The following is a 15959-nucleotide window of genomic DNA, read 5'->3' as shown; positions in this document are numbered from 1 at the left end:
ACAGCCCTAAGAGATGACTCAGGCTACAATGACACCACAGCGAAGTTGTCCATCAGTGCTGCTAGAGGAGCCAGTGCAGCTTGGGCACTTGGACTTTATTAATCTTTTCATTTTTATTAATATTTACACTCTATCCCTGAGGAATTGTGTTTTAGGGTAGGCTTTGGGGAGCTGCAGTTTGCTTTGGGGAGCTGCAGTTTTGAGCAGTTTTATGGTCCAAAGTGACTGCAGTCAGGTGGTGGCTGTGGTTTGATGCAGGCAGGTTTATAGACTTCACCCTGCTGTCCACAACTATTTGGGATTTGGCTTCTTCCTGACCAAACCATCACTCCCACAGCAAGTAAGAATAACTATGATAATCTCCACTCCAGAAATGTGAAAGAACTGCCACATTAAACTAAACTCCTAGCCAGTAATTATTAAGGGACGTTATTAAATCTGGGATTTGAACCATACAACTGGGAGATAACAAATAGGGTGAAGAAATAAGCCTTGCAGTCACAGAACTATTTATCTGACCTCTGTCATCTGCAAGGCTTTCAAACATATTTTGAAGAAGGACAGTATAATTAAAAACATGGAAATAAATAGAAATGGGATGAAAGTGCTCATGGATTTACCAGAAGCAAATTGTCTCAGCCTATCTTGATGTCGCTGATAAGATAAATGATGTTCTAAGAAATGCTCTGTATGTCATCTACTTGGACTTCAGAAATGCATTTGATACGGTTGCACTGCAGAATTTATGAGGTATGAGAACAAAGAGATTAATATTTGAATTGATATGTGCATATGGGTTTGGCTAAAGAGGAAATAAAAATTATGAGTGTTGAAAGAGGAATTTGCATGCTGAAGGGCACACGTTAACAGATTAGTTCAAGTATTGGCAAGGCAAATTATTTTGTTTGGTGGTTTCTTCAATGATGCTGGCTTCAAAAGTGGGATTTTACTCTGATCCAGAGGTAGGCAAGTGTCACCCAAACAGGAGAAGTTGAGGGGGGGGGGAAAGAAAGCATCCCTGGGGGTTTGAAGAGTAGAAATTCATTAGCAGAGTACACAAAATGGTACGTTTGAGGACTAATAACAAGATTGAGACTCTATGCTATACATGCATCCACTCAAAGCAGTAGTTAGGCTGTTTTAGCAGGGCTATGTAGATGTTATCTGGAGCGCACTGTTCAGCCTACATCCATCAGGCTTAGGAGGAATGAGGGCAAGAGGAAGCCGGTGGAGCTTGGCCTGTTTAGTTGACCAAAATGAAGGTGCAAATTGCTCATAAATGCAGTCTGTCTGGAAACCAGGGCTTTCAGCTGTGCAATCATGTTCCCAAACAGCCTTCCAGGAGGAATGTGGGAACAGAAAAACTGGCTACTTTTAAAATGGAGAACACTTAGGAGAGTGGTGGCTTTGCCTACAGTTGCCGAGGACTGTGCTGGCTGAGTTTTGAAGGGACAAAAGGGAGTCCCTCCGAGTCCTCTGTTGCGCTGAACAGACTGGATCACCATATTGTCATTCTAAACAGATTCTAGGAACAAAAAAAGCCAGGATCTGCCTTTAAAGGAAAACATAATCCAGATTCTTCATCGAAGCAAATGTTTACTGTGCATTTTGTGCAGAGTTTTGATATTTTCAGCAATAAGCTGAGGGAACTCTTAAGAAGAGACAGAAGGGACAACCAAAGAGGAAGAAAAAGGGTTTGCTTCAGCTTCTCCTTTGTTGTTTTTTTTTTTCCCAGACGTAACCACACATTAGAAAACGTAACTGTTTTTAAAAGCAATCAATTTTTATACCTACCTTGTTTCAAAGAGGTTGTTTCACTTTCATTGTCACCTCAGGAAAAACAATAAAGCAGCAGCCCTCCACGTAATTGCACAGGCTTGCCTGGTGGGTTCTCCTTCTTGTTCAATGAAGTATCATTCATTTAGATCAGAATACAGTCCTTCTAAATTAGAGGTTTACATGTGCAATTATATAAAATGCTATGTTTGTTTACATCTCCAAGTAAAACGTCCATTGTTTTCTATCATTTATCTTTGAAATTCAATTTCGTTTTGTTGATCCCTAATTTATTGCAGGAGATGAATGTGCTGTTAGAGTGTTTACAACGCCTCTCACTGCCTGTGGGTAATAAAATTACCCTGGTTATAGCTATTCATTTCAACATTTCTATGGTTAGGAATACACGATAGTTTTACTTGCCTGAATATATGGTGGAAATCCTAATGCTATTTATTGTGGCTGCCCTTTTTTTTCTATGTAAAGTCCTAAATTTGCTGTCAAAGAGTAGTGGGACAGTTGACAGCTGATGGCTGTATTTCTCAGTGGATATGTGCTCTTTTCTGTGTTTAATATATACATGGAAATGCTGTGTGTACACACCATTGTGTGTACTGTTAATAAATATTTGAGATTTCTAGTAAACTCATCTGTAAACCCATACATTCCCTTATGGATTTCTGCAGATTGAGCCTTGGGGCTCTGGTGAACAAGCAGTGTGTATAACCAGCCACTGAATTTATGGAACATTTTTGGAAAAGCAGTGTTTGTTTTACTTATTCCTTTTGTCTGTTTAATATGTTGGGTTTAAAGGCCTGTATTTTCAGCAAACAATCCCAAGGCATTTTTGTCCCTAAGCAGATCTTTCAAGAGTAACTGTACAGAACATTTCCTTTGATATCTTCATGTGGTTTTCTTTCCGTATCCTTGTTCCTTAAAGTATCCTTGACAAAGTCAGATTGGGAAGCATATCCACTTTGGACTGTGACAGGATAACATCAGTGTTGCAGGATGTTCAGAGCATCTCCTGGGGCACAAAAACTTTGCAGAGAAAGCTCTTGAATTTTACATTCTTGCTTCTATCTCAAAGTATTTTCTTTGAAGATGAGGACAAGTATCTTAATGAGGAGAAAAGTTTCTCTCAGCAACTAGGGACTAGAAAGCTTTGGAACAAGACCTTGGTTACTCCACCCAGACCATGTCTGGATGGGAGTTATGTACAAGCTCTGTAATATATGGCCCTATCCTGCCTGGCTGTTCTGCGAGTGGAGAGGGTATATATACCACTATGATCTTCAGCCAGGCAATACATTCTCTAACTCATCCTACACATGTAATGTTTAATGAAATGAGGTTTATGAATATGCATATCAGGGAAAAAAAAAGATGATTTAATAATGGAAAGTAAAACAGGCAGTAAATTGAACCCTTTTAGTCTTTTGCTGGGGAAGGGGAGGACGTTGCTTTCTTATTCACCTTCCTACCTCTGTGAAGACACTCAGCCTTCGGCTTAGAACAGAGAAGGGTATTCGGCTTCTTTTACTTTAGCCTGCTCGTTACCTGTCATATACTCTCTTCGTATTTCATCTAAACAAAGTTTGGAAATGAGGAATTAATAAAAGAGTTCTTTAAAATTTAATTTTTTAAAAAATTTATTCTTTATACCATAAAATTTGCAGCACTCCAAGAGACAGCAGTAAAATTTACTGTCTCTCCATACCAGATTCTGTTATCTTTTAAGCGGTATGTTAGGTAAGGTTATCCATCCACAGGTTGAATGAAAATAATTTAATTTCATAAGGAGAAGGCTATTGAACTCTCCTTGGCTTCATAGCCATATTAGGCAAATTCAATCTGTGTTAGAAAATAGCCTGTGGCAAACTGATTTTTGGTCACTAAGTGCCATAATATTGAAAAATATGTGAATTTCTTCTAAGCCAAAGGTCAGTTTAGTTCGCTGTCTCACCTACAGCCGTGGGCTGTTCTGGATGCATAGAGAGCAACGGTCAGAAGCAGCAAACCCACTGCAACGTTTCCCTCTGTGTGCTAGTGTTCAAGCTATCCAGTGCTTAGAGATTTCTTTAGCCATAGCCTTTAATAGCCATAAAAGGCTACTAGCCATAGCATTTAACAGCCCTTGGTGAATTATTTTTTTCTGCGGCTCTCAAAGTCCATGACTTAATTTGTTTCTCACACAAATGTTTGATATAATGTATATATGTTGAAAGAAGGAATATCAGTAAACCTTAGAGCTAAATATACCTCTGGAAATATGTGTATTTGGGGATAATTTTTAATATTCTACTTATTGAGTCTATGTAAAAGGTCACATTCGGACATACACATACTCAAATATTAGACTGTATATACAGTATATATGTAGGTATTTGTATAGCATGGTCTATCAACTTAAGTACACACAGACACAGAGGTTTTATTTGCATGAGAACCCTTCTGTGAAACGAGAGCTAACTGAAGGCCAAGCATGGGTTATTGAGGTGGAAAATCCTAATTGGCAATTGACTGCTCTAATTAAAGCACTGAAGGCAGAGTTAGCAGGCAGGTTTGCATTTGTCCAGGTGCTGTCAGCGTTTCTGACTGCAAGAACAGAGGTAGCGAATGCCTTGAGTTTTCCAGAACAGAAAGTGTTAAGAAAACAAATGCATGCTTAACTTCCCAGCATATAAATTAAGGTTTATGTGCATGCTCTACTCTGGATGACTAGTGATAATTTATGGAAATTCTAAAGCAGTGTTTTCCAGTAGTACATGATCCCCAGATGACAATCTGGGCTAGTGTAGTTTTGGCGTTATTTCCCCTTATCTTTGGTTATCACCTCCACTTTGATCAGCATCAAATTCACCTAAGATTTGAAATGTCGCCATTTGCTTTTACTTCTCTGCACTTCTAACCTTGTTTGCATCTTATCCTGTATTTCTTGGCAACCTAGTAATAAAAGTAGCCAGAAACATTAGTATCTCTATTAGCTTTAGGCCATCTTATTAAATATATTTATATTTCCAGTAGCATACAAAACAAACTCTGATAAAGATTGGCAAAAATGTCAGAATTCAAATTAAATATTGGAGCTCTGGTGAGATTACGTGGCAATATCACAGCCTCCTTGGGAAGGAATAATTTGGATATGCAAATGGAAATATAGTTACTGAACTTTTTAAAATGAAAGCTGTTGGCCTCAAATTATATTTGAATATAAACTTGTTTGCCTTGTTTGTTTGTTAAATAAATTAATAATTTTCTGTGTTTTTTTCATGTATTCTTGACTAAAAATAAGAATGCAAAGATTACATTCATTTGAGAGAGATTCCTAGCATAAATTTACAGAGTTTCTTTGATTGCAGTGGAATTGCATTAGGTTGAGCCTATTACCTGGATGTCTTCAGAGCGTGATGTATACTTTCGGGTATTCCTCAGATAAAGACATTTAGCATAGCCAAAAGTTTAAGCATCCAAGCAGAACTACTGTTAAAAAGAAAATACATTATATCACAAAAGACTCAGCTTGAGACAGAACATTATGCCACTTCTAAATAGCAAAGCCTATCTTAGGTAAAGCAATAGAACCAACAAACTGCTGCTCTCTTTTTCAGGTTTGCTGGCTTTATTATTAATAAACATGTAGTTTTCTACCCAGAAGAATTATTATAAAGCATTAGTTGTACTGTTGAATTCATAAGTATTATGTCATCTTCAATCACGAAGGATGATCCACATGCATCCACACACATACCTGGCACTAATTCTAAGACATAAGACCTATGATCGAGTTACCATTTGCTAATAAGTTGTTTCTTCATTTACACACTAGTAACTGCGTGGTTCACTCGTTGCAAATGGGAAGTAACTCAGATGGGTTTTGATCTCTTTCACTGAACTTTTCCTTTTTTTCACTTTGCATTTTGATGTGCTAAAAGCGTTGTCCCAAGCATCAGTGCTAAATGTTGGTCAAATGTCTTGATCACATGTCTCAGCCTTAATAACTGGTGATTTGTTTCCAAGATGAGGCATCAGCTGAAGATTGTATAGGCTGATGTATTCGTTAAAATGTCAATATTTCCTTGTGTTGGTCCTGTTCTTTCTTCCGTATCACTGTAACTGCACCTAAGCTGTAGGGCAGGTCTGCCTTGTTGCCCACCTCACATCTCTGGTTCTCTCATACAGACTATAAGGTGATGGGGTGAAGGATGTTGCCATTTCTTCTCTGTCCACATGCTGAGTTTCTTTTTAGAGGGGAATGATGCAGGAGACAATGAAAATTCTATCCAGTGTACAGTGTGGTGCTGGAAGTATGTTCGTCAGTCCATATCAGCTGGGACTTGTCACCGTATCCTGTGATACAATGGGACATGTTGTGCAGGGTGAGCTTATTCACCTTCCAGCATTTCCAAGCTCTGTAATGGGAAGAAAACAGTAATTGTTCATTTTTCAGGGTGGGAAGAGTTCTCTGACAGCAAAAGTGATAGGTATTACAGGAAAGCAAGTTATATAAGAACATACAGTTACCTCAAGCAATGTTTCCAGAGTTTCACAAAACAGTTCTTTCATATATCCTAAGGAACAGATGTGCCAGGATGCACGGAGAGATGCTTTAATTCAGAAACTCAAAGTAAAATATGAAATGCTGGGAATAGAATCACATAGCCTTGCTTGTGAGCTGATGGTTTTATTGTAAATAACTTCTATTGAGTTCAGTTTTCCTCTTCACTGTCATGACTCTTTAAGAATCATCACAGTTATGAATATCTCCTCCTCTTTAACAGGACCATGTTTTTTTTTTCCCTGGAAATTTGAGAGAAGCCATGTGAGAGGTGTGCTGTGACTTTTGAAGCCTGTTGGTGGTTTTGACTATGTTGTGATAAATCTGTGCTGTATTTCCCAACTGGCTTTGGATAGTTGTCCAGATGGCTGTGTTTAGAAAAGCTGCAGCACATACTGAAGATAGGAAGAAAGAAAGGGTCATTTTTTGTCACTGTCCCCTTGTGATTTTATATCATAAACAGCAGGGCAGCCTAGCATCATTTCTTTGGGTTTATTTTTCTCTTTGTTTCCTTTAGATAAAGCCTTTACACCATAACAGAGTATGACAAGTTAATTCAGTTAGGGAAAAACTAAAACTGGGATATATTCTCTTGTGCAAAGCCAAGTTTCTCTCAGTTGCCCCAATATCTCAAAAATAAATTTCTACATCCTGCTAAATATTACTATTATTGTGTATCTATGGCATAGAGTACTGAATACAGGAGGGAGAGACAGCATGGTTTTCATAAACCCCATGAAATTAATTTCTTTGAGACTGGAGTGCTAAAGCTGTGGGTAGTCTTAGACATAACTGGAATGTAATATTATTTTGTTTTCAGTTTTGGTGATTGATCTTAAACAGAATTCCTTGAAATACGGTTTTATAATCTGAAAGGACCAGATACACATCCAGCCAGGAGACTGCAGTGAAGCCACCATGAGTGTCAGATGGGAGAGCTCCTCAGAGAACACAACTGGAAACTAGAGGCCCCATGACTGCACACAAATGACCAATTATTTATAGAGAGTGTTGTAAAAAAGTAATGAAACTGCCCAGAACTGGTACTTGTATGTAGAGCTGCCTTTAAAGCAAAATCAGCTAATTGTGCTAGCACCATACTGAAGGATCTGATCTGCAGAACTGATGGTGATGGTCTGGTTAGCTGCCCTTTAGGACTGACTGTTAAGTCTGCATGCTAAATCTGTTCAGAACTGCTATGCTTAAAATATAGACAGTTTTATCATAAAGACGTGCTCATATACCTCTTCTAGAAGGAAATTCAAGTCTGAAGGCACTCTGACCATTATTGTGGTCCAAAAGGCTCTTCATTGAAAAAAGGCAAAGAAAAAAAACCCTTCAGTGATAACAGCCAGGTTGAACAGAGCCTTGAGCGACATGGCCTAGTATGAGGCATCCCCGTGGGTGTCACTTCCGTGGTCTAGTTGATCTTGTAACAAGTCTGATATATTGGAAGCAGAGTAGACTTCCCTTTGTTCATTTCATCCTGTTACTTTCCAGTCCTTCTCACCAAAATAGATAAAAAGTAATGCCTCCAAGGAGAAGGTGACAGTGTAAGAGAAGCTGTATCTGTAGAAGCTTTCTGGCACTAGAGGTGTTATGTAGTTGTAAGATGTTGCTGATGTGGGGTTTTTTTGAGAATTTATGGTCATCATGGATTTTTATGTAGATACTTGGCTGGTCTGATTAAATAAGTATATTAGGTAACCTAGGGAGTACTTCTTTTCTTGTCTTTCTTGGTAATCTTAGAGACAAGAAATTGTTGAGAACGGCTTTGTTCACTGGCAGTCTCTGCAAACCCAGCTTTATCTATAGGAAAAGTTGGTCCCTTTATGCTCATCAGAATTTATGACAAAACAAGCACGTGTTGCATTTTCCGATCCAAAGAAAAGTTTTGTATGAGAGGAAACTCAAATCTGCCCTTTAAATCTCTAGTGAGAGCAAAAAAAAACCCTAAGCTGTGTTCATCAAAGATGTGCGTTGCTTTCCTGGAGAGAACTTTGTAAGTGTTTCATTTTCTTTCCTTGGTACAAATCTCACAAGACTTTAATAATTTGTGAAAGTACATTACTTAAAAAAAATAAAGATATCTTGCTCATCCTTATGTAAAAGGGTACTTTATTTTAAAGGCTCAATTTGAGCTTGGAACAAATTGATGAAATTGTCATACAAAACCTTTAATGCGTTAGAATGATTACATTTGGAAATCATTATGTATACAAGTAGTTATTAGAGAAATAACCTCCTTTGTCAAGTATTCTTGGCATGGAAGTAATCAGCATCTTATCCCATTAATTGTTTGAGAACTCTGAAATCTTTAATGAGGTTTTTTTTTATGGAAGGGTTTCAGTCAAATGCAAATGACTCATTGAAGCACTTAATCACAAGACAAATAGTGATTCTTTAGGAAGTTTTTAAATGTAGCATGTTAACTGTAGGTACGGAGCTACTGCTTTTCAGTTACTTTTCTCACAGCATTTTTCTTTAAAGATCCATAGTTAGTCAGAAATTCATAATAGCTAGACTGAGAAACAACATGCTTGACAGATGTCAAGACATCTGTGTCTGACACAGCTTCAAATAGATTTTTTCCCTTTGAGTGTTAAAAAAATGAATTTACTTCTGGTCGATAGAAACATGTATTTTTCAATGGATATTGACAATCAAACATCATCCTTTTTTCGCAGGTCTGATTACAACCACATCAAGAAAATTGGATCGGGAACAGCAAGCAGAGCATTTTTTGGAGGTAAGATTAAGTGGGAAATATATGTTAAAAGGTTAACTGATTTTTGTGGTTTAAAATCACTCCTTTATGTTCCACGGAAGTAGTATTCTCCATTCTCTCAATATATGACTTGCACAAAGATGGAAATTGCCTGGTTATACAGAAGAAATAATACATTTTGCAATTCTCAAGCACAGGAAAAAATTGACCAAATATGCACGACTCTTGTTTTCCACCTTTTGTCTGCTTCAGTTAAACCTTTTATTGTAGCCCTTAAATTCTGTTTTGTCACACAATATTCTATTGTGGCAGAAGTTTAGAATATCCAGAGCAATTTTAAATTTTTTTTAAGTGGTGGAATCACCACAACCCTGCCAAGATTTTCACTCTCTCAGATTAAACACGTTTACCTTCAGTTTTGCATCTCAGATCTAACATACACGCTATTCTTCTGCATGAACGCAAACTTTGATGTTGCTCACATTCACTGCATCATCAGAATTCATGAATAATTTCTCATCTTCCACTTATTTGGACTATCAATGACAATTTTCAAGTTAAAAGTTGCCCTCTGAAAAGAGTGCCTAAACCATTCTCTGGCGCTTAGGTAAATGTTTCTCTTTATAAGTAGCTCACATACGTTGGATGTGGAGTGGTATGCTTGTAAACTACTGGGTTTACTACTTGCATTTTCTTTCACATTGCTGTACATTGTGCTATGCTTTTTTTCTTTGGGTATAGAAGATCCTTGACTATGTTCTCTTGTGAAAGAAGGAATTTGTGAAATAAGGAATTCTTGTTTCGTGTGGGTACAAGTGAGAAAGAACCATATTGTCCCACATAACCACTCCTACTATGTATTTTAGGAAATTCTCTTCAAATCCATGCAAGTAAAAAAGCATCTGGACAAAAGAGTTCCCAATGTAATCAATATCTAGCAACAAAATGTAGTTAGATACACTTTTACATATTCTATGGTTATTTTATTTGTTAGAAATCCCAACTTGTTTTAGATAGTGCAGAACATGAGACAAGGTTTAATTTATTACTCTACAAGTTTGTTGGGCTTTTTCTTGATAATTCACTGCAGATTCTTGCACATTCCAGGCCATAAATAAATGGAGAGAAATAAAAGGATTTTCTCTTTTCTAAGATTTATTAAGTTGGAAAGTTAGTAAAGTAATCATGTGTTCCAAAAACTGCAAGCTTTACAGTTTATACTGTCAGAGAAGATCACAAACTGAATGAAATTGGCATTGATTTTTAAATGTATCTATTCATGAGAATCTTAGATCTGTAAGTATCTTTTCCAGTTACGTGTTTGCCTCAGAGACCACGCCAAATCCACATTTGCCAGAGGATTCCCATACAGATGGGGAAGTGTTACTATTAACAGCAAAAATAAAAAACCTATCACTTATAGGAATTAGGTTTTAGTCATCAATACAAGTTAAAATATTTCTTCCCCTGAATTATATCTCTTTTGAGAAAATAACCATCTGCAAGATTATGAGGACTCAAGATGCACTAGAGGGAAGTTGGTATCATAGGATGCACCAAGGCTTGTGAATGGGGAGTGAAGTGAAGGGCAGGCTACAGAGAAGAGAAACACCTGAGCAGGTGTCCTGGGGAAGCATGGAAAGGACCGCACTGTTGTAAAAGAACCCTGGGAATGGTGTGTGGGAAAGGGAATGGGGCTCTGGTGGGGACATGGCCCCAGTGGCCAAATCAGCTCTTTGAGGTGCTGATGAATCACTGCCTCTTGGGAGGCGCGTTCCTGGGGATCAGAGCAGATAGGCTGCTGGGGATCTGAAGCCAGGCTGGCCTAGCTGTGCTTGTTCTTGTGGCACACTCAGAAAATGTTTTCTAAAATGCCTGTCTCTCTCTCTGTGTAATTAACCCCCTGGAGAGGACTTAATTGCCAAGACAACTATGGTCTCCCAATAGTACAGTATTTCCCTTCTGGCTTCGTTTCATACCCTTTTTCCAGTAGTTTGTCTGGTATAAAAGAGAGCAAACTTGTCTCCCTTTGAAAAACTCTGAGTAGTGCTTGACCTGGCAGCCCTTTCTCCCCTTTGCCCAGTGCGTGTTTGAGGCACCGACAGACCCTTCCTAGATACAAATTTTTAATTACTTTTAATAAGCCTGTCTTTTTCCTACCAGAATTTGACAGGGACGTTATACCCATAGCAGCCAATACTTACTGAGCAAATTCCGTTAGTAACAGTATTTCCATCTCTTTCTCAGAAATCGTTAGGGAAACAAGGTGAAATATGACAGCAGATGTTAGTCATTGTAATTGTGTGTAGTGCCAATGCTCATGCAGATCTCCACCTCATCTGGTAATGGCTTAGGGTGGCTCTTTAGGAGATGCCTGTCCCTGTCCATATTGGAGAAAACATTAATTACCAGAGGGGACTGGATATTGATTTTTAAGGCTGCCATGCTTAGGAAGGGTGAATCTAAGTGACTCACCTTGTAAGTACACAAGAAGTCTGTTGTAAAGGAAGTACTAAGCCCAGGTCAGCTGTGCATCTCTTCTCCATCCTCCTTTATTTATCTTATTTGGATGTATGGACAGGTGTCCACATGACTTTTTTAATACTCCATGCCACAGGATTAACCAAAAAGTATGTCCCAATGTGAGTGCAGAAACGTGTCAAGACCCTGAGTTAAAAGATGCATGAGCAAGACACCCTTTTAAAATAATGGAGATTTTGTTTGTTTGTTTTGGGGATGTTGTTTGGGGAGGGTTGGGGTTGTTTGGGGGTTTTTGAGGGGAGAAGAATTAAAAAAAAAGTATTTTGGCTCCCAGATTTTTCATTGATTGTGGCACTTTCAGTGCTATTTTTTTTCAGCTCTCAAGTTGAAAGCTTAATTTGGTTGGGTTTCAGGGGCTTTTTGGCACATTTGTAATGTCTTGTATGGCTGCAGGTTTTATTCAGTTCCTTCTATCGGGTGGAATTTTTTCTGCTTGGGTTTAAATTGGATGGTCTTGAATTTTATACAGGATGGTCTCTTACTTTAGTGGATTCTTACTAATGGAATGGTTCTGCCTGAAACGGGAGGAAATGACCGCTTGATTAAGTTGCTTTCTCACACGAAGCAAGCCAAATTTGCTTTATTTTTTTAAAGCCAAATTGCTTTATTTCACAGACTTTCTTAAAGATTCTGTAGTTGGGATGAAGAATTTAAATGCCTATCTGAGGCAAGAAATGTAATTCTGAGAGTTACCTGCTTGCTTTGCAAGTAAATGACAATAGTGATGCATTTCCATGAGGTGCAGTTGCAGGTTTCGGGTGATCTGTCTTTATTCTCCTTCAATAATTGGACATATGACCCTCTCCTTTCCTTCTTTTCTTCCTTCCTTTTCTGCATGTGTGTTGTCTTCTAATAATTTTTGTGTTAGCACTTGATTCTATCTGCAATGGTATTATGCTAATTTACTTAAGCTAGAAGTGGAGAATATTAGTAGAGTTTGAGCTATAGAAAAAGCACAGAAAATAGTCTGTCTGGTTTGTTCTGCCCACGTCTTTTGTAGATGCCTCCAACTCCTGGTCTGACAGCTTCACAAATGCTAGTGATTTTGCTATGTGATTTTATGCAACAGCTGCTGGAGTGATGAATGTCTAGTAACAAATGTAGAAATTAAGCCACTTTGTGCAGGATCTGCATCCTTGCATTGTGTCAGCTGATCATGAGATGTCCAGAATATGAATAATTCCTGGTCTGCTTTCCTGTATACATGTATAGTTTAATGGGAGAGGACTGTTGAACTCGGGCTGCGGTTCATTGACTTGCGCATTCAGCCTGGAGGGTGGATCTGAGCACATGCTTTCTACCCCTGAGTGGTTTCTGAATATGCTGTTACGGATGCTGGGTTCCTTATGCCTCCATCACGGAAAGCCTCTGCAAAACACTTCTACTGCTGGGGAGTTCAGTTGGCTGGGAATTGCTTGGGCAAGACCTGTGTTTAGCAAAAGAAAGAGCCAAAACGACTACAGGCTTCAGTGTGCAATTCTAGCAGGAGTCGTTGAAACTTTATGATTGCAGGGATAAATTACCTGAGTGAGAGATGACCTTTTCATCCTCTTGATAACAGTATATAGCAAGTTGATGCTTCTAAAGTGCTGAGGCTATTTAGTTTCTCCTTGATGAGCACACGTGATGCAGGCTTTTAAGTTATTTAGCCAGTTTTGAAAATTGCATCCTTAGTGTCTCTCTGTTCCTCCAAACTGTTTAAATTTACCACTGTGGATTTATTCAGAAGTAATCTTTTAACATTTGTCATGGTGAAAATCTTGTCCATTCAAAGCCTTTCTAAAGAATAAAAATAGGTGTTAGTAAGCATGTTCAGAACTTTAAATCTCTTCAAGAGTGACAAAGCAACTGAAGACAATAGGTTTAAAAATACCGTTACAGCAGCCTCAGCCTTTCAAGGTCCGAGTCATGTACCATAATTATTGAGGAGGAGAAGTGGGAGCAGAGTGTTGGCTTAGTGCAGCTAATTTTTAGCCAACTTAGTGTTATCAGAATAGTAGCAGTGCCTCTCAAGTGCCTGCGAATCACTATATACAAGCCTCATCAATCTTCCTGCTGTGATGCTGGAGTGTAGCTCTGAGAAGGATGTCAGTAACAGTGCAAGGGGTTGTAATGAAGATAGATTGCTAAATTCGATGTGTCAAAATACATGGGCTGAGTGAAGTATTGGTTTCTATTTACTGTAAGTACACTAACAGGGTACAATAAAGTGTGTTACATGGTGTGTATTTATATGCAGTAATTAGAGGGAAGCATAATAATCTGCTGTAATTGTAGCCTTCTAAAAAGAATTCAGATTTCCAACTCATTTAATGTGAAATTGTAATTGTGAGGGGAGTTCTGATGGAGGGACTATCATTTGGAATCTGGTCTGGAATATCACAGGGGAAATTGCTGCTGGAAATTTACGGCCAGAGTTTGCAAGGAAGAGTGGGTTTTAAATCTCAAAAAGTGGCATTTTAAAATAGCGCTGCCTCTCAGTTCTTCCCACAAACACCACACTGATGGTTCAGCATTGGACTGGCGCTGTGTTCTCTGCCATCCTCTATTCCTGCTGCATCTCCCATACAAGAACTTAGCAGATTTAATCTTGTTTTGCTTCTGAGCCTATTTAGTGAGGTTGTAGCCTTTTGCCATTGGGGATGCCTGAAGTCAGGGGTCCTTTGTAGAAACTGCAGCGTTTTCTGAAGCATATTGGCATCCGTGTGGCAATATACTCGTGTATTTTTACAGGAGAAGTACAAAAGATGAAGTTCATTGGGTTTATGTAGCTGGATACTGCTCTACAGAACACTGATTGCTTAAACCCTCGATTACAAATCTGTGTAAGCATTTGTTTCATGGATCTTTAGCATTGCCCACATTTGGCAGAGAAAGCTGTATTTTTTCTCGGTGACATGCTGGTGATGGGGTAAAAATGAGGCAGTGTGTCTGATTGAACATTTTGTCTGAGGTTTAAATGGCTCCAAAGGCACATGCCTTTCCCTTTTAAACATTGAAGCCTATCAGATGATGCAAGGGAAATTAAAGAAAGAGGTAAAAAGTCTCTTATTTCCAGCTTGAACTTGAAAATTATTACTGGCTGTGCTTGCTGGAAATAGAAGGACTACTATTTATTACTTCAAAAACACTTGAAAGGATTCTTAGTCAAACAGTACATATGTAGATGCAACTTTCTAAGAAGACAATGAAACCTGTATCATTATGTCAGCTTTGAATGGTGACACATTGACCTTGAATGTCAACTTCAAAGTTGGGGGAAAAGAAGAAAAGGAAGAAAGAAAAGAAAGGGAAGAAAATAAACAGTTCTAAAAAAAATCAGACCCATGTTTATCTTGTGCCACCTCTTCATGGGTTTATCAGCAAAGGGTGAAGCTGCCTTCGGGATAGGCCAGTGTGGTGGTGGATCTAGCAGAGACCTGAGTTCCCAGTGTAGAAGGAACATGCGGAGTTCGCTCATTCCATGCTGCAGATTTCCATCTTGTGCCCTGTGTTCTTCAGGAGTTGTTAATCTGCACCATCTTCCTAGAGACACATGGGACTGCATCAAGTTTGTATTTTCAGAAGCAGCCAACAACTTTCCAAAGGCAGGGGTTGACAGGAGGTTAAAACCCTCTTTCAGAGCCAGATTTGCATATGACATTGCACACTGCTTCTCATGTGTATTCAGGCAGAAAGTCTTACACAGCAAAATATGGGAATAGTCCTAGTGTGGTTCATCTGTCTGCAGTGATAAGTGGTCTCCTTCTTTAACTATTGTCTCTAACTAATGTGATCCAATGAGTTGAAGAATTATCAAATGCATCCCTGGAAATATTACTGGTTCAGTCAGTTGTTAACTGAGTGGCCTCAGTGCAAGAGATATGAACAGGAATTGTAAACTGCAAAATAATTAAAGCATGGCATTTTTACGGATTATTCACTCTTCTTTGATTACTGCAAATCTCAATAGCTCCCAGATGTCCCTTTAATTTAGCTAGGGACTTGAGAAGTAACACAAACAACAAAGCCTAAGCATTGGGAAAACTGAGTTTAATAACATTTTCCTTCATGCATGTGGAATTTTAATTTTGTTTTCGTATTAAGAAAAAGATCTTCATAAGAAAAAATAATAATACGGCAAAATGAGCTTGAATTTAAAAAAAAATACTTGGGTATTTAAATTTGTTAATGTTCCATTTTAAATTCAGGTAGCCAATGGGAAATATACACACAACTCTGATGACATAATTTATACCAAAGGCAAAGAGCAGGAATGGGTCCATATATATCAAATAGTAGCAGTGGCCCTCAGCTCATTTCATATATTCAGTGAAATACCAACTGAGCCTTGAGAGGCTAGAACATCTATGACAT

The 15959-nt window shown here is 38.4% G+C and overlaps 1 protein-coding gene across 4 annotated transcripts in view; it reads left to right on the top strand.

Moving 5' to 3' along the window:
- FAT3 (FAT atypical cadherin 3) overlaps positions 1-15959 on the top strand; it is a gene marked incomplete at both ends in the record, with an annotated part of 320523 nt that overhangs the window by 180108 nt on the left and 124456 nt on the right. For all 4 annotated transcript variants that reach the window (XM_080612353.1, XM_080612351.1, XM_080612352.1 and 1 more), the window contains one exon: positions 9022-9083. In XM_080612353.1, the coding sequence (XP_080468479.1) occupies positions 9022-9083 (62 nt within the window). The remainder of the gene's footprint in view (positions 1-9021; positions 9084-15959) is intronic.

The sequence above is a fragment of the Psittacula echo genome (genome assembly GCF_963264785.1).
Source record: "Psittacula echo genome assembly, chromosome: 3".
Taxonomy (NCBI): domain Eukaryota; kingdom Metazoa; phylum Chordata; class Aves; order Psittaciformes; family Psittacidae; genus Psittacula; species Psittacula echo.
This window is presented reverse-complemented; position numbering and strand designations above follow the sequence as displayed.